The sequence below is a fragment of the Oncorhynchus mykiss genome, chromosome 27 (assembly GCF_013265735.2).
Source record: "Oncorhynchus mykiss isolate Arlee chromosome 27, USDA_OmykA_1.1, whole genome shotgun sequence".
NCBI lineage: Eukaryota > Metazoa > Chordata > Actinopteri > Salmoniformes > Salmonidae > Oncorhynchus > Oncorhynchus mykiss.
In genome coordinates, this window is record NC_048591.1 from 15,666,469 (window position 1) to 15,684,184 (window position 17,716).

Sequence of the window (17,716 nt, forward strand, 5' to 3'; positions counted from 1 at the left end):
ACGGTCGTCGTTGGTGGAAAAGGTGAGGACCAAAGCGCAGCGTCGTAAGTGTTCATATTTTTAATAAAATAAACTGAACACTATACAAATACAAAATAACAAAGTGAAAGACAAACTAACAGTCCCGTAAGGTGAATGAAAAAACACTAAACAGAAAATGAACACCCACGAAACACAGGTGGAAAAAGGCTACCTAAGTATGATTCTCAATCAGAGACAACTAACGACACCTGCCTCTAATTGAGAACCATACCAGGCCAAACCAACGTAGAAAAACAAACAGACTGCCCACCTCAACTCAGGCCCTGACCATACTAAAACAAAGACAAAACAAAGGAACTAAGGTCAGAACTTGACAGATACCGATTAATCGGCCAAACCGGGGACACCATGCGTAAGGCTGGTGACATGTACCCCGGCCCGAGGAGACGCACTGGAGACCAGATGCGCTGAGCCGGCTTCATGGCACCTGGCTCGATGCCCAACCTAGCCCAGCCGATATGCCTGCGCACCGGGGACACCGTGCGCCTCACGGCATAACACGGTGCCTGCCCGGTCCCTCTCTCTCCACAGTAAGCACGGGGAGTTGGCGCAGGTCTCCTACCTGACTTCGTATTTTTTTATTTGTAATAATGACAATTACAACAATACTGAATGAACACTTATTTTAACTTAATATAATACATCAATAAAATCAATTTCGCCTCAAGAAAATAATGAAACATGTTCAATTTGGTTTAAATAATGCAAAAACAAAGTGTTGGAGAAGAAAGTAAAAGTGCAATTTGTGCTATGTAAGAAAGCTAACGTTTCAGTTCCTTGCTCATAACATGAGAACATATGAAAGCTGGTGGTTCCTTTTAACACAAGTCTTCAATATTCCCAGGTAAGAAGTTTTAGGTTGTAGTTATTATAGTACTATTTCCCTCTATACCATTTGTATTTCATTAACCTTTGACTATTGGATGTTCTTATAGGAACTTTAGTATTGCCAGTGTAACAGTATAGCTTCCGTCCCCCTCCTCGCTCCTCCCCGGGCTTGAACCAGCAACACAACGACAACAGCGTGCGCTATTAGCGGTTACACAAGCCTAATCTCGGGAGTTGATAGGCTTGAAGTCATAAACAGCGCAATGCTTGACGCACAACAAAGAGCTGCTGGCAAAACGCACGAAAGTGCTGTTTGAATGAATGTTTACGCGTCTGCCTACCACCGCTTAGTCAGATACTTAGATGCTTGTATGCTTGTATGCTTGTATGCTCAGTGAGATTATAGGACACGCTAGATAATATCTAGTAATATCATCAACCATGTGTAGTTAACTAGTGATTATGATTGATTGTTTTTTATAATATAAGTTTAATGCTAGCTAGCAACTTACCTTGGCTTACTGCATTCGCGTAACAGGCAACGAGAAAGAGGCAGGTCGTTATTGCATTGGACTAGTTAACTGTAAGGTTGCAAGATTGGGTCCCCCGAGCTGACAAGGTGAAAATCTGTCGTTCTGCCCCTGAACGAGGCAGTTAACCCACCGTTCCTAGGCCGTCATTGAAAATAAGAATGTGTTCTTAACTGACTTGCCTGGTTAAATAAAGGTATCAAAAAAAAAATGTTTTAAAGATCGGCGCCCAAAAATACAGATTTCCGATTGTTATGAAAACTTGAAAATCGGCCCTAATTAATCAGCCATTCCGATTAAATGTTCCCTAGGGAAAAGTAAAGTATTTAAAAGCATGTAGTCTGTGCAGAATGCAGATATGAACTGTGAATCCAGAACCCTAACCCAGTAAAATACTGTCAGGATAACATGGCCTTGTTTACTGTACCCGTTACAGCTGTACAACTCAGCTCTATTGGAACACAGGCAGTGGACAAATAAGCAGTATGCATGGTGGGCTGATGTATGCAGAAGAAGACTGAAGCTCTTTCTGAAGCTCTTTCTCTTTTCCCCTCAGGGAGTCTGATCCAAAGATCTCGGCAGCCGTAGGACCCCGTGTGCCCCTCTATGTCTGGAGCTTCCGGTGAGAGTTAACTAAAAGTGCCTGCTGCACCATCAAATTGTGTTGGTAAACAACAGGTGAAATGCTTATTTTACGGGCCCTTCCCAACAACGCAGAGATAAAAAAAAAAGAGAGAAATTATCAAAAAATAATAACACAAGGAATAAATACACAATGAGTAATGATACACACACACACAGCCCCAGGGCAGAGGGGCAGCGAAGCCTCACCCTGCTGCCTGCTACATCTACAGCTGAGCAGTGACACCACAGACCATCAAGGATCAGACAGGCAGGTTGAGTCAGCAAACCACACAAAGAGCTGCTCCTCACACCATTTCCAAACTACAGCAGTGTGTGTGTGTGTGTGTGTGTGTGTGTGTGTGTGTGTGTGTGTGTGTGTGTGTGTGTGTGTGTGTGTGTTCATAAGCCATTAACCAGGAGTGGACAACAGAGTAGGACAACACACTGGACAAGCACAGGCATCAAACTGGGTCTGAGTCAATGACATGACAAGTTTAAGAATTTTCAATCTCTCTCAACTAACTTTTGACTGGCTAGCTAGTACGAACCGTGAAGTATGGCTCATGAGATGACTGCATTTTTTTATATTTTTTCTTTCCTTGGACTGGTGGTTGATCAATATCAACGCAAGGAAAATATAGTGAAATTACCATATGATTAGTTGTGTGAGTTACTGCACGGACAATATTAAAAATTGATGACAGCTGCATAAATGGCTAGTCAGTAGCCACTCATAGTGACAGGACAGAGTCATTCTCTGTGAAACACATCATTGCCAATGAGGACTCATCAATTCAGCCATTAGAGACCTACTTATATTGATGGATCACTTGGCATAGGGAAACACTAAACAACAGTATGTGACTATAGATTTACAGAGTGCTGAGATGTGAGGCATGTATTTATGTCCTGAAATGGTAGTATAGCTCAGCCATGCATCGTGTAAACTGTACCTGGTGACAGTGGCATAGCCAGAAATGTATTTTTGGAAAGCAGCTAATTTCCTGCAATTTTACACATTTTGCCATGGGGCAAAGATTCAAATGTACCGTTTTATAGCTAATCTCATGTTATTCTACACATTTTGCCATGAGGCTGAGAGAAAATGTTGCTGTTTTAAAGCATAGTTCTTACAATTCTATACATTTTGCCACGAACAGAGAGGAAAATTTGCAGTTTTATAGCTTCTTGTGCTATTCTACACATTTTGCCAAATGTAGCATTTCTAAAGCGTATTAAAGATAAAATATGGGTGTGTTGACTTTTTTTGCTCAATCTGATCTGGTTGGTCCTGGCTTGCCAATGGGTTGGCCTGGGCCCACTTAAGCCCACCCGTTTCTTCATCCGGGGATATTCCCTGACTGGAATCATAAATTAGGTCTAATTAGGTCTAATCACTATACGGGACACGTAGAATAGCAATCTGCGATTATAGTGCCTCGTTTTCATTTTTAACTATCTTTCACAATAACAAATAGTAATTGAGCGAGTCAATACCATTAGCAAGGTCCCTAGGCAATCACTGTTCTGGAATTCAATAAATCTAGCAGTCGTTTGTTGCAGCTATAGCTAATGTACAGAGGAATAGATAAATGGAGAATTTGCATACAGAAATAAAAATGGATTGATGGTGGCAACACATTGAGAATGAATATCATGAATAATTTGTTGTTGGTTTGGCGGTACAACAGATCAACATACTAAGAATCGTCCACGTTTACTGTTTGCCTCATGTCATCAGACTTAGCTGGAAGTGAACATTTGTCTGGAGACTGAAGGCTTCCATACTTACTCTCTTCATTCACAATTTGTCTGTATTAAGAGTAGGGCCCGGCGTATTTCCAGACCATGTGACCTGACCAGGGAAAACTAATGGCACGAAGTGTGTGTGTGTGTGTATAAGCAGTCTACTAAGAGTAGAGTATACATTGAGTATACATTGTTGATATGATAAGCAACTGTGTGGATGTTGCTAATATTTTGGCATCACGACACTGAACTAAAAATTCTCCCTTACATTAAAAAAAAATCTCAGGGTGTGAGCTCCTCATTGCAGCACCTTCCGTCACCACAATGCCCTTGTCATGCTGTCCGACTGTGCCTCTGTCTAGGGGTCCCTCCTCTGCTTATCTCTACTGAGACAGCGTTGTTGGGCAAATGACAGTTTGCTGTCTTTTAACCAGACCACAATTATGCCAAATCAGACTACAGAGATACCTAACCCAACTCCCTAGGTGGTCCATGGAGACCTCCACTAGAGCACTTGTAGGGGTCACATTCCCATTGGACCTTCCCTCGTCAATCACCTTTGGTTAATCATAGGAGATGACAGAGTATAGGCAGCGACGGCACTAAACCAATGACAGGGTTGTAGAATAGATCCTTGGGTTCTCCACTCCAGGGGTGGACTGGCCATCTGGTATTTCTGGCAAATGCCAGATGGGCTGGTAAATTTTTAGACCAGTTGCCCTGTCTAACATTGTTTTTTTGTGCAAAATTATCCTTATCTGGCTCGAGGAAAAAAATGGGCCAGTGTGGGGTCCTCAAGGAAAATAATGGGCCAGTGTGGGGTCCTCAAGGAAAATAATGGGCCAGTGTGGGGTCCTCAAGGAAAATAATGGGCCAGTGTGGGGTCCTCAAGGAAAATAATGGGCCAGTGTGGGGTCCTCAAGGAAAATAATGGGCCGGTGTGTTAGAAATTCCAGGGACAATTTTTGGTCCCAGTCCGCCACTGTTCCACTCATCACTCCATATGCTCTCAGCTCTCCCCAGATTTGAAGTGAAGAACCTTTTTATCAGAGACAAACATCTCAGAGATTCCAATAACGTTTAATCAAGTGTTTGCTAAAACAACCTGACAGTAAAATATGACACGTTGCCATTTTTTAAATAATAATTCATTACATCATTTGGGAGAGGACATGCTTCAATGGTAAATGAAAAAACCTTCACAGAAGATAATTCATTGGGGCTGTTGGAAGAGAACGGGGGTGGCGGCTGCGCAGCCAAGATCTTCACAGTTAATCAGCGAGATTGATTCTCTCAACGTTGCGAGGCAGAGTTATCCTTTAACACTCCAATATTGGCAGAACTCATGGGTTCTCATCACAGCGAGTGCACTTTGGGAATGGCTCCAAAGTACATCTTTCATATCTCGTATGGGGTTTTCTCTGCAAGTTACCATATTCATGTTATTCAATTACAACAAAAAGGGTACCATGTAGCCTACTCAAGTAGAATACTTGATTGCGAGAAGTCAACGGGTTAATTGACATTACTATATTTTCAATACTCTAAACAGAAAATCACAGATGAGGTTGTCTGAGATGGGTGTGGATATGTCTTTACTTCAAGGTAACTTTGACACAACTAGAAGTGACACCAAAGAGCACAGACCATTATTCCCTGAAAACACTTGGACACTGGCAGGGATTCAAATCTCCTCAAGAGATATTCTTTCATGAAAACCTGGTAGATGAAAGAAACCATAGGAGAAGGTTGGGTCGGTGTACCTGAGGGGTACTACATTGGTTTATATCACTGTAGTGTAAAATAAATTGAGACCATATTCCCTGGAGTTAAACCCTTGCCAAGCAACAATATGAAAGCATTTTCATATCATCATTTAAATTTAGTATAGTTAGCCAAAAACGATCTTCATTGTTAAGCCTTGGAAAGTAAGCTATTGGGACCACTGAAATAAGATCTAGGAAACTGGGTTAAGAGCAAATACTTGGAATTGTGATTACGTGAGGGCATGTGTGAAGAATAGAGATCGACTGAGTTTCAGTTGGCTTCAACAAAGAAAGAGTCCCTCTGACCCTCCATCTGTGACTAACCTGAACTACTTTCTCAAGTTCAGATAAACTTTTCATTACTTTAAAATCAATCAATAAATCAACTTCTAGTAGTAAGACCAAATGTATTTTCATTCCTTTACTACTAGTTAACTATCATTTAAGATCACAGTGTTTCACAATTTCACATTTAACTGTGTCATCGTAAAACACAGAAGACCAGACACTAAACCTAGAGTGTCAGATATCTCTAAAGCAGAGGACACACTGGACAAAGGGATGCCAAAAAGTAAGCAAGACAGTTGCCATGGCATTGTTGTGTTTTACTGCTTAAGGAAAGGCCAGACACTTTCAAGCTCACCAGTTAATCACTCAAAGCTTTAGCCAATGCAGAGGCCATAAAGTGCAGCCACACATACCAAGAGATAGAGAGGAGATACACAGGAAAGCAGTGGAAGTTATCATATGACCATTCTATTTTCACCAACATAACGAAGTTGGCATATCCAACATAACTGAGTTGGTATATCAATACATGTCATAACTATGACGTCTGCCCACTTTCTAAAGTGGGTAGAGGTATCCTATACAGCAATACCCGATGAGACATTTTAAGCTTGTGATGAATAAAATGAATGATGGTGACAGTCAAGTATTTTGGTAAGATACAATCCACTTAATTTGAGACAGTCAACCCCTTACAGTATAGAATGTGGCATTTGACACCATTGATACTGATTTCACGTTCCCTCTTCATATACTTTCATAATTGAGAAATCTATTCCATAACATTTATCCCAGATACAATATCCTGAAACTATCTGCCATCTCCTGTGAGTGGCATAATGAAGTGTCAGGGGGTCTAGTAACATATGTGCACTGTTCGCACTCCCTCCCTCACCTCCTTTTGCCAGAACAACATAAGACAATAAATACTCCTGCTGGTCAAGTCGGTGAAACAGATGGCTATGGGTTATTTCTCTATCCACACTCTGTGGATGTGGCCTCACAAACAGAAGAGTCCAGGTTCAACCAAGCATGAGCAGCAGGATATGTGGCTCACCGAGCTGTAAACAAGGAGTGAATTTTAGGGCAGCCTGATGCTTGTTTGCAGAGGTGGTACACCTCCTGTCTCTTTATGCATGCAATGGGGGTCAATGCAATGTGTCAGAAATGACAGATTTTGGAAGGGGGGAGTTTTGAGTGGGTTTGCTAATATGAGAATAGACTGCGTCTAAATTCTAGACAGGGTTAACAGCATGCTTAGGTCTCATGGACCAGGAATAGAAATGTAACAGTATACAGGCACCTGGTGACCATGCCAAAATGAAAAGAGATCACTGCCCTGACATAGTGGAGGATTTGGCTAGAGATTTTATCCTTGTATATGTTTTGCTGTCAATATTAATACAACAGGTCAATGTTACTTTACTGGTGCAGGTGTATTATTTTTTTTACGATATCAATAAAGGAGACAATGTCTACTTTCGAGATCAGGGCACAATGAATCATTTGAATGTTACAACGTAATACTTACTGTACGTCACCCATCTCCTGTAACGAATCTAGCAACTCGCTTTTAAAAAAAATATTTTTTACAACTGATGTTTAACCAATTGCAAAAAGTTGGTAGATACAATAAATTCACACAGCTGCAATACTCTACAACATAGACATTACCTTTCATTCTGACTATAACACTTACTTTAAATCCAAATGAAAGTCCTCTTGCCCTCTGCTGTTAACATCGCAGCTGCTCCTTTAAAAACAGCCACGTGTTTTTCCTGAATGGAAAATGATTGTTGAAGAAGAAGAGAGCGGCAATGCGGGCTTGTCCTGATTACTCCTTTGTTATGGTAATATGTGTCAGTATTCTTCCACAGGCTACTCACATAAGCTACGTTATGTTTTCACAAAATACGCTGTCCACCTGCCTTGTAGTGCAGTCTGTAGAACAGTTGGTTCATCCAACGCGTACTGTAAGCATACAATCCATTTCAGTGAAATATGTTGCGTTACAATTCGTTGTATATTGCTCCTTCCAACGCAGCCTCGCGCAACGTCCTATTTATCAATCAGTCACCATAGCAGTGGACTACACACGCATGTTTGTTTTGCCTGGGCTCCTTGCAGCAGGAGAGATGGTCGAAGTTGAACAGCTGTTTCCGACACTGGCTCAAACTAATATCCACCCCAGAGAGAAAGAGAAAAAGGTTTGGTGTGGTGGGAGGGGGGCTCAGTGGGGTGGGGTGAGAGGAGCACTAACCCTGAGTCAGAGCTTCTATGTGCAATCCCAAATCTCTGTCATCTGAATCAACCTCACCCCATTTCCTCCAGTATTAGTTTAGTATCTTCTGAGTCTGTTTGACTGACTGACTACCGAGTTATTATGGGGAAGGGTTCAATGGATTTGTTGTTCACATGTTAACATCATACACTCAGCTTTAAACAAAGCCCTCAATATGTCTCATACTCTCTTCACAGGACCACTGCTCTGTGCTATAAATCAGAGAAAAATGTATATACTGTACCTTCTGAGATGAAAATGTAATATCAACCCAATTTTCAAGTCTGGATTCAGTCTATTCTTTTTCAATAGCTTACCACTCACCCAGAAAAAAACAAGGAATTTCTGCATCTTGAATGACAGTAGCAATTCCAGCTTTTCACTGATGCCTGTTACATAATATGACCGCCACAGTGTCAAAGGTATCTAGTATCAACTAACTCATCTCTACATATTATGACACAGATCCCGAGTCAGCACAATCAATGACACCACCTTGGTCTTGAAGTTATTCTTCACCAGTACAATTCATTTTTTTGTACCAAAAAATATACATATATCCATGATTCCCTCAAAAATCATTATTTGACCTTTTACCCCCAGGGGTAAAGGGGGATCTGTTGGGGTAAGAGGGGTGGAATAGAAATAGCAATGTCCCTGCTCGGATTTACAAGAAAATCCAGGTTGGGGGATGCCAGGAGACAGGCAGTGTCATCATTAGCCTCCAACTCCAGCTCTCTCGTTACTGTTTTTTAGTTTATGACTATTAAGTTCCCGTGATTCTATGGAGCCAAGAAGCCATTGAGATACTTACTGTAAGTACTATGACTAATGTCATAGATACTCTCCCAGCGGGAGGGCCTGTTGCTTTATTTTCTGTTGGTCTTGTAGCATAAATTCAGACATCCTGGTGAAAGAATGTGATGTATTGGAAATCAATAGGCTTCCTTCCAGCCATGTTGTAATATTCCAGTGTGCTTGAAATGATTCACTACAGTCCCACAGGAACGTGTGGTTGTTTCTCAATAGATGTGTTTAGAAAAGGCACACATTTGCATTTACTGAATAGATTTCTTGACTCTAATACTCCCATCTTAATTGATTTGGGGTTTGTAAGTGCTGGTTACACAGTTAGCAAATAGGCATCGATCTTTGGCATTAATTGTACACATGTGCATTGGTTAGTCCAGGAATGTAATTGAGTTCCTCTCAATGACCAAAGCAATATCACATAAAAATGTTTCATTGCATGTGTGTTTTTTGTCAAATCATCTTGAAACAGTATGTGCGTCTGTTGCTGTACGTCATTATTCTATGTTGAATGTGATACTATAATAGATGACAATAAGAGTTGTAGGTATGCAGAAACAGACTCCTTACCAATGATGTTTATTTCCACAAGTCAGTTTGTTTGTAAGGAGCCATACCTTGTGACAGGCGGACCGGTTTGGTGACAGGAAGCCCGTCTATGGCACACTGGTTCCCACAGGGGTGGAGAGTGATGATCCCTGCCCGGTTCTCTATGTAGCAGTGCTGGCCGGCAACTCCTGGGCCCTGGATGCTGATGTCCATGGCCCCATGGCCCAACGTGGTCCTACCTGTAGGAGCAACACCCAGAAGAGTATGAGCAAAAGATGAACACTGGAACTGAGGGATTCTAGCCTGGTGGTAGCCTGATCTGTCTGTTCAAATAAAAGAGACGGCTAAAGAAGCACTAAAATATTTGACTACCAGGCTAGAATGATCCCTCAATGTTCATAGAAACAGTCTCTCATCAAACTGTGTTACCAAGAGAAGAATGTGGCTGTATGTTGACTGTGGCTGTTAGTGGCTGTAAATTGACATTCAACCACAGTGTTTTACTTATTGTGTTCAACGTCCATGTTGTTACTGTATAATGACAAAAATACCTATTTATTAAGTGACAGAATAACTTGCAAGAGAAGTGAAACCTTCAAAATAAGTGAATGATTACGTAATCTTGTTTTATTCTGATATAGTCCATTGGACAAGTCTTTGTAACTCATGGCGGGAGTCAATGTCATATCCAGCAGTCGTGCATTAAATTAGGCAGACACGCTAAAAAACAGAAATGCTTTGTAACTAAATCCACTTTCCACCCTTCACAACCCCCTCCCTCTGCCCAACAGTGACCCTGTCCAGCCTCATCTCTACTGGGGCTCCAGATAAAAGGAGAAAACCCAGTGGAATGTCACATCACAGTGCAACACACATTCTCATCCTCGCTCCCCTCTGGACCAAGGCTGCCCATCCCAAATAGCACCTTATTTCCTATAAAGTGCACTACCTTTGACCAAGGCCCATAGGGAAGAAGCTGCCATTATATAGGGCATAGGGTGTCATTTGGGATGGAGCCTTCTCAGTGCATTCCATACCCAACTCCCTGCAGAACTCCAGACAGAGAGGGGCATGGAGAAAGGAATTCCCAGGATGAATGGTAGCAGTGGTGGACAGTGCAGGAGGTAGGGAGAGGGTAGTAAAGCGGTGTTAGGGAGGGGTGGTGGACAGTGCAGGAGGTAGAGAGAGGGTAGTAAAGCGGTGTTAGGGAGGGGTGGTGGACAATGCAGGAGGTAGAGAGAGGGTAGTAAAGCGGTGTTAGGGAGGGGTGGTGGACAATGCAGGAGGTAGGGAGAGGGTAGTAACGCGGTGTTAGGGAGGGGTGATGGACAGTGCAGGAGGTAGGGAGAGGGTAGTAAAGCGGTGTTAGGGAGGGGTGGTGGACAGTGCAGGAGGTAGAGAGAGGGTAGTAAAGCGGTGTTAGAGAGGGGTGGTGGACAGTGCAGGAGGTGGGGAGAGGGAGAGGGTAGTAAAGCGGTGTTAGGGTGGGGTGGTGGACAGTGCAGGAGGTAGGGAGAGGATAGTAAAGCGTTTTTAGGGAGGGGTGGTGGACAGTGCAGGAGGTAGGGAGAGGGTAGTAAAGCGGTGTTAGGGAGGGGTGGTGGACAGTGCAGGAGGTGGGGAGAGGGTAGTAAAGCGGTGTTAGAGAGGGGTGGTGGACAGTGCAGGAGGTAGGGAGAGGGTAGTAAAGCGGTGTTAGGGAGGGGTGGTGGACAGTGCAGGAGGTAGGGAGAGGGTAGTAAAGCGGTGTTAGGGAGGGGTGGTGGACAGTGCAGGAGGTGGGGAGAGGGTAGTAAAGCGGTGTTAGAGAGGGGTGGTGGACAGTGCAGGAGGTGGGGAGAGGGAGAGGGTAGTAAAGCGGTGTTAGGGTGGGGTGGTGGACAGTGCAGGAGGTAGGGAGAGGATAGTAAAGCGTTTTTAGGGAGGGGTGGTGGACAGTGCAGGAGGTAGAGAGAGGGTAGTAAAGCGTTGTTAGGGAGGGGTGGTGGACAGTGCAGGAGGTAGGGAGAGGGTAGTAAAGCGGTGTTAGGGAGGGGTGGTGGACAGTGCAGGAGGTAGGGAGAGGGTAGTAAAGCGGTGTTAGGCAGGGGTGGTGGACAGTGCAGGAGGTGGGGAGAGGGTAGTAAAGCGGTGTTAGAGTGGGGTGGTGGACAGTGCAGGAGGTAGGGAGAGGATAGTAAAGCGTTTTTAGGGAGGGGTGGTGGACAGTGCAGGAGGTAGAGAGAGGGTAGTAAAGCGGTGTTAGGGAGGGGTGGTGGACAGTGCAGGAGGTGGGGAGAGGGTAGTAAAGCGGTGTTAGGGAGGGGTGGTGGACAATGCAGGAGGTAGAGAGAGGGTAGTAAAGCGGTGTTAGGGAGGGGTGGTGGACAGTGCAGGAGGTAGGGAGAGGGTAGTAAAGCGGTGTTAGGGAGGGGTGGTGGACACTGCAGGAGGTAGGGAGAGGGTAGTAAAGCGGTGTTAGGGAGGGGTGGTGGACAGTGCAGGAGGTGGGGAGAGGGTGGTAAAGCGGTGTTAGAGAGGGGTGGTGGACAGTGCAGGAGGTAGAGAGAGGGTAGTAAAGCGGTGTTAGGGAGGGGTGGTGGACAGTGCAGGAGGTAGGGAGAGGGTAGTAAAGCGGTGTTAGGGAGGGGTGGTGGACACTGCAGGAGGTAGGGAGAGGGTAGTAAAGCGGTGTTAGGGAGGGGTGGTGGACAGTGCAGGAGGTGGGGAGAGGGTGGTAAAGCGGTGTTAGAGAGGGGTGGTGGACAGTGCAGGAGGTAGAGAGAGGGTAGTAAAGCGGTGTTAGGCAGGGGTGGTGGTGGGGGTTGAGGTCAGGGCCAAATTATGGAGTAGAAATTTGGGGGTACGAATAGTTAGACAGAGAGTCCATGGGGTCAATTATATCAATAAAAATTCAAACATTTCCTGCAATTCTAGACAGTTTGACATGACTTCTCTTTGGTATTTTGAGGGGTATATGGAGGGGTATTTTGAGTACACAGTATAAGTGGAAAGATAATTGGAAGGCCCCCCAGGAAAAATGACTAACCTGCATTTCAACCCATTTTGCCATGGGGCAGAGACAAAAATTTGCAGTTTTGTAATGCTATTCTACACATGTTGCCATGAGGCTGAGAGAATATGTTGCAGTTTTAAAGTAACTGTGTGGCTACCCAATGAGCATGAGCGACCCAATATGCACTGGGTCCATTCTTAGCAAGGTTCCGTCGGCCACATAGTAACGAATGACTTTGTTTTGAAAACTACGTTGCTCTAGGTAGCTATGTTAGCGTCAACTATGGGTAGCTATCGCTAGAGTTTGGACTTCTGTTAACGTTACGACATGATGTCCTTGCTAACAATGGACCCCGTGCGAATTGGGTAGCCCGTGATCATGCCACCCAATTCGCACGGGTTCCATAGTGACGAATTACTTCTTTAAAGCTAAGCAAGCTGTTATAGAAAACTGTTTGTCAACAACCAGAAAATAACTAGCTGCTTCCGAGATGGGGGCGAATGACACTGTGTACCTCTTTTTAACGTTAACAGAAGTCCAAACTCTTGTGGTAGCTACCCATAGTTGATGCAAACGTAGCCATGTAGTCATTTGTCGCTATGGGGCCAACGGAACCTTGCTACAATGGACCCCTGTGCATATTAGTTAGCCCGTGCTCATTGGGTAGCCACAACTGGCCAGTGAAAATCTTACTTTTAAAAGTTCCTATTCTGTTAACTCATCCTCTAGTCGTATTTGTGGCCAAAGCATAAATTTGAGAAAAAACACTGTGAGTGTGTGTGTGTGTTTCTGGCTGGGGTATAGCCAATAGAGGTTCTAGTGGTATTGAAGTGAACACTGCAGGGTGAAGGACATGCCACTGTCAGTTTTATGCTCCTGGGGCTGATGTGTGAGCATGTGCATGTTCTTGTATTCTGTGCTCCAGTGTGTGTGTGTGCATGCAAATCCTCACTGTTCAAAAGCACACATATGAAAGAGCAAAAGCGGTGTAAGGACCAACCAAATTCGTACACCTCACCTATCTACATTCCTTGACATTTGGACAGAAGCAATATTAGCTCACCTTCAGGAAGGGGCAGCAGTGTGATGGCCGTGCTGAGACGGCCACTGCCCAGACTGACCAGATGGGGGCGCTCTGCCTGGACCTTCAGCGCCTTGCCACTCTCAAACAGATCCAGTGGCGTGCTCTACGAACAGAAAGGTCACAGACTCAATTATCATTGCATTAGCTCCATTTGGCCTCATATGGCAGTATAAGTTAATGATTGGAAGCAGACTTAATATCATCAAATGTTTTGGAAAAGCTAAATGGGGTAGAGAATAGAGACAACTACCCTCAAGCTACAGTTGGCCTTTTGACGAACCATTAATGCATCCCAAATGGATGGATGCTCCCTTTCACTGCAAAAGATAGTCACACAAAAATGTTCACTATCCAGACAAACAGCCAGTACCTAACATGATATTATATGACTGTGTTGGCTATTCAGAATGATCCCTTTCATTCCTTCTCAATTCATGAGAACAATATGTTTTAGTGCTGTTTTAGCAGCTACACTGGATCACAGGCCTACATTACGGTTCATTTCATAGCCCAGGGACATCCAGCCTGTATGAATGTCTTCTCTGTGTGGTGGCATTGCTCTAGCTGACTGCTGGTGCTGTTTACATATCGCTTTATACAGAGAGAGTGTGAGCTGTGAGGGAGCCTAGTTATGCCTGCAGAGCAAAAACACCAGCATGCGGCTTTGGGAGAAGGAAACGTTGTCATGGTAACAGCACTCGCTGGAAACCACTGAAGCACTGCAATTAAGAGACATTACCTCCTGGAAGACATACATGAGCTAAGCTGTGAAGAACCTCTTTGTCATCATCAGCATAGCATCTCTCTGAATGTATTGCACATGTGGGGTTTGCATTACATTTTTAGTCAAAATTAATTCATTTGATGCCAAGGCTACTCTAACATTGTACTGTAGAAGACTAGAGGGAGTAAAATGGTTGAACCCAATGATCATTAGCCCAATGTATGGCATGCTACTTTGAGTCTGTTGTATAGCCTTGATGATAATCTTTCTCCTTCACCTGTTACAATCAACCCATCTGCACACCAAGCAGCGTTACGACAGACCATGAAGTCAGCCTCTCCTTTGGGTGGCAACCCATGGCTGTCCAAATAGTATGATTTACTTTCAATTAGATTGATCTGTTAAAGCTGGGCCCAGGAGAAGAGAATTGGGGAGATAGATGATAATAGCTTTAAGGCAAAAGCCAGCTAGCAGTAGTGACTAGATGTAGTAGATGAGGGCCCATGAGTGCTTTGAGGGATAGTGCAATTACATTTTGGACTAGTAATAGGCCTAATCACATGCCACCATTTTGTAGCAGGTAGTGGTGATGAAATATTGAAATGCCACAGGGTCTCTTTGTCATCAGGATGGTGTTCAGTAGGGACAAAACGTTTTATCGTTGCCAATTTGTTTTGCTACAGTGTGCCCTACTGAACACAACCCCAAACCTTACTAAGACCTCTCTGAAGAGCATCCAAGTGTTTCCTGCTTGATAGGGCAAAGGCCTACTGTAACAAGTTCAGTCTCTTCTATCAGCCTCTCTTTGATATTTTACACTTTGATCTTATGCTGGTTTAATCATTGTCTCTCTCCTGCATGTCAGAATAGGCTACTGTGTTAGTGGTACCCAGCTGCAGTTTCCTGTGTGCTACTGCTCCCCTGTGGCACTCCAGAGTCTCTCTCTCTCTCTCTCTCTCTCTCTCTCTCTCTCTCTCTCTCTCTCTCTCTCTCTCTCTCTCTCTCTCTCTCTCTCGCTATGTCATGGAAAGGGCAGGTGTTCTTAATGTTTTGTATACTCAGTATATATATATATACACACACACACACACATGCACCTCACCTGTAACACCTTATGGGTCTGCCATCCGCGTTCAGGCAAGTTCCTGTTCAGACTGTCCATATCCACTGCGTTGTCGATCATGCCCTCTGACACATGAAGATCCTATGGAACAAAACATGACACACCTGTGAGAGGATCATCTAAGAAAGGAGACTAACAGCGATGAAAGGATTCAAAGGCCTTCTGCCGTTACTGACTCCTGCTGTTTACAAAAGGCAACATGAACACTTAATCTACTCTTTGTGTCTCTGTCTTCAGTCAAGTCTTGTCTTATGTGGCGTTTATACTGTACATGCACGGTTCTATACATTGCAAGTGAAAGACAATGGTCCAGAATGTTTATCTAGGCTTGGCCAATGGGACTGTGAAAAGTCAGACCTTACAAGTTATCAATGAGTACGCTTAGAGAAAGACAGACACTGCTGATTGGGATTCCCCCTTCAGCTCAGGATGAGTCAGTAATGTGATTCATTAGATGAGAACACACACCACACACGGGGAGACAGACAACGTTTACACACAAATAATGCTGATGTCCCCTGTTATAGAACTCAGCCAACACACACATACAGTACCAGTCAAAGGTTTGGACACACCTACTTATTCCAGGGTGTTTCTTTATTGTTACTATTTTCTACATTGTATAATAATAGTGAAGAGATCAAAACGATGAAATAATACATACGGAATCACATAATAACCCAAAAAGTTTTGAACAAATTGATTCTTCAAAGTAGCCACCCTTTGCTTTGATGACAGCTTTGCACACTCTTGGCATTATCTCAACCAGCTTCATGAGGTAGTCACCTGGAGTGCATTTCAATTAACAGGTGTGCCTTTGTGGATTGTCTTACTGCGTTTGAGCCAATCAGTTGTCTTGTGACAAGGGTAGGGGTAGCACACAGAAGATAGTCATATTTGGTCAAATACCAAGCCATATTTGGTAAAATACCAAGTCCATTTTATGGCAAGAACAGCTGAAATAAGCAAAGAGAAACGACAGGCCATCATTACTACAAGACATGAAGGTCAGTCAATCCGGAAAATTTCAAGAACTTTTAAAGTTTCTTCAAGTGCAGTCGCAAATACCATCAAGTGTTATGACGAAACTGGCTCTCATGAGGACCGCCACAGGAACGCAAGACCCAGAGTTACCTCTGCTGCAGAGGATAAGTTCATAAGAGTTAACTGCAGCTCAGATTGAAGCCTAAATAAATGCTTCACCGAGTTCAAGTAAGACACATCTCAACATCAACTGTTCAGAGGAGACTGCATGAATCAGGCCTTCATGGTCAAATTGCTGCAACGAAACCACTACTAAGTTCACCAATAATAAGAAGAGACTTGCTTGTGCCAAGAAACACGAGCAATGGACATTAGAATGGTGGAAATTTGTCCTTTGGCCTCAGTCCAAATTTGAGATTATTGGTTCCAACTGCCGTGTCTTTGTGAGACACAGAGTAGGTGAACAGATCTCCGCATGTGTGGTTCACACCGTGAAGCATGGCGGTGTGATGGTGTGGGTGTGCTTTGCTGGTGACACTATCTGTGATTTATTTAGAATTCAAGGCACACTTAACCAGCATGGCTACCACAGCATTCTGCAGCGAAACGCCATCCCATCTGGTTTGCATTTAGGGGGACTATTATTTGTTTTTCAACAGGACAATGACCCAACACACCTCCAGGCTGTGTAAGGGCTATTTGACCAAGAAGGAGAGTGATGGAGCGCTGGATCAGATGACCTGGTCTCCACAATCATCCAATCTTAACCCAATTGAGATGGTTTGGGATGAGTTGGAACACAGTATGAAGGAAAATTAGCCAACTAGTGCTCAGGATATGTGGGAACTTCTTCAAGACAGATGGAAAAGCATTCTAGATGAAGCTGGTTGAGAGAATATCAAGAGTTTGCAAAGGGTGGCTTCTTTGAGGAATCAAAAATATATTTAGAATTTTTTAAAACACTTTTCTGGTTACTACATGATTCTATATCGTACAATGTAGAAAATAGTAAAAATAAAGAAAAACCCTTGAATGACTGGTACTGTACGTACGAACACACAAACACCCACACAAACATACGTGGGCACACGTTCACACACACACACACACACACACACACACACACACACACACACACACACACACACACACACACACACACACACACACACACACACACACACACACACAGGGTGATCTCCCCTGAGACCTGACACATCCAGAGGAATGCATAGCAGCCGCCTTGCGTCTGTCGGTCTGTGTCTGTCTGCCCTCCCATCAGTCTCTACTACATCCGCCCCTCTCTTCCACTCCCCTTATCCCACAAATTATTTCTCTC

The 17,716-nt window shown here is 43.8% G+C and overlaps 1 protein-coding gene across 22 annotated transcripts in view; it reads right to left on the bottom strand.

Annotated features, from left to right (window-relative positions):
* Positions 1–17,716, bottom strand: part of LOC110507155 (pleckstrin homology-like domain family B member 1) — a 110,442-nt gene that overhangs the window by 62,300 nt on the left and 30,426 nt on the right. For 21 of the 22 annotated variants that reach the window (XM_036965742.1, XM_036965746.1, XM_036965745.1 and 18 more), the window contains exons 2-4: positions 15,373–15,474; positions 13,526–13,649; positions 9,536–9,706 (exon numbers count right to left, since the gene is read on the bottom strand). In XM_036965742.1, the coding sequence (XP_036821637.1) occupies positions 9,536–9,706; positions 13,526–13,649; positions 15,373–15,474 (397 nt within the window). Of the gene's footprint in view, positions 1–7,526; positions 8,024–9,535; positions 9,707–13,525; positions 13,650–15,372; positions 15,475–17,716 lie in introns of those variants that run through there. The other variant, XM_036965758.1, reaches the window with a different exon arrangement.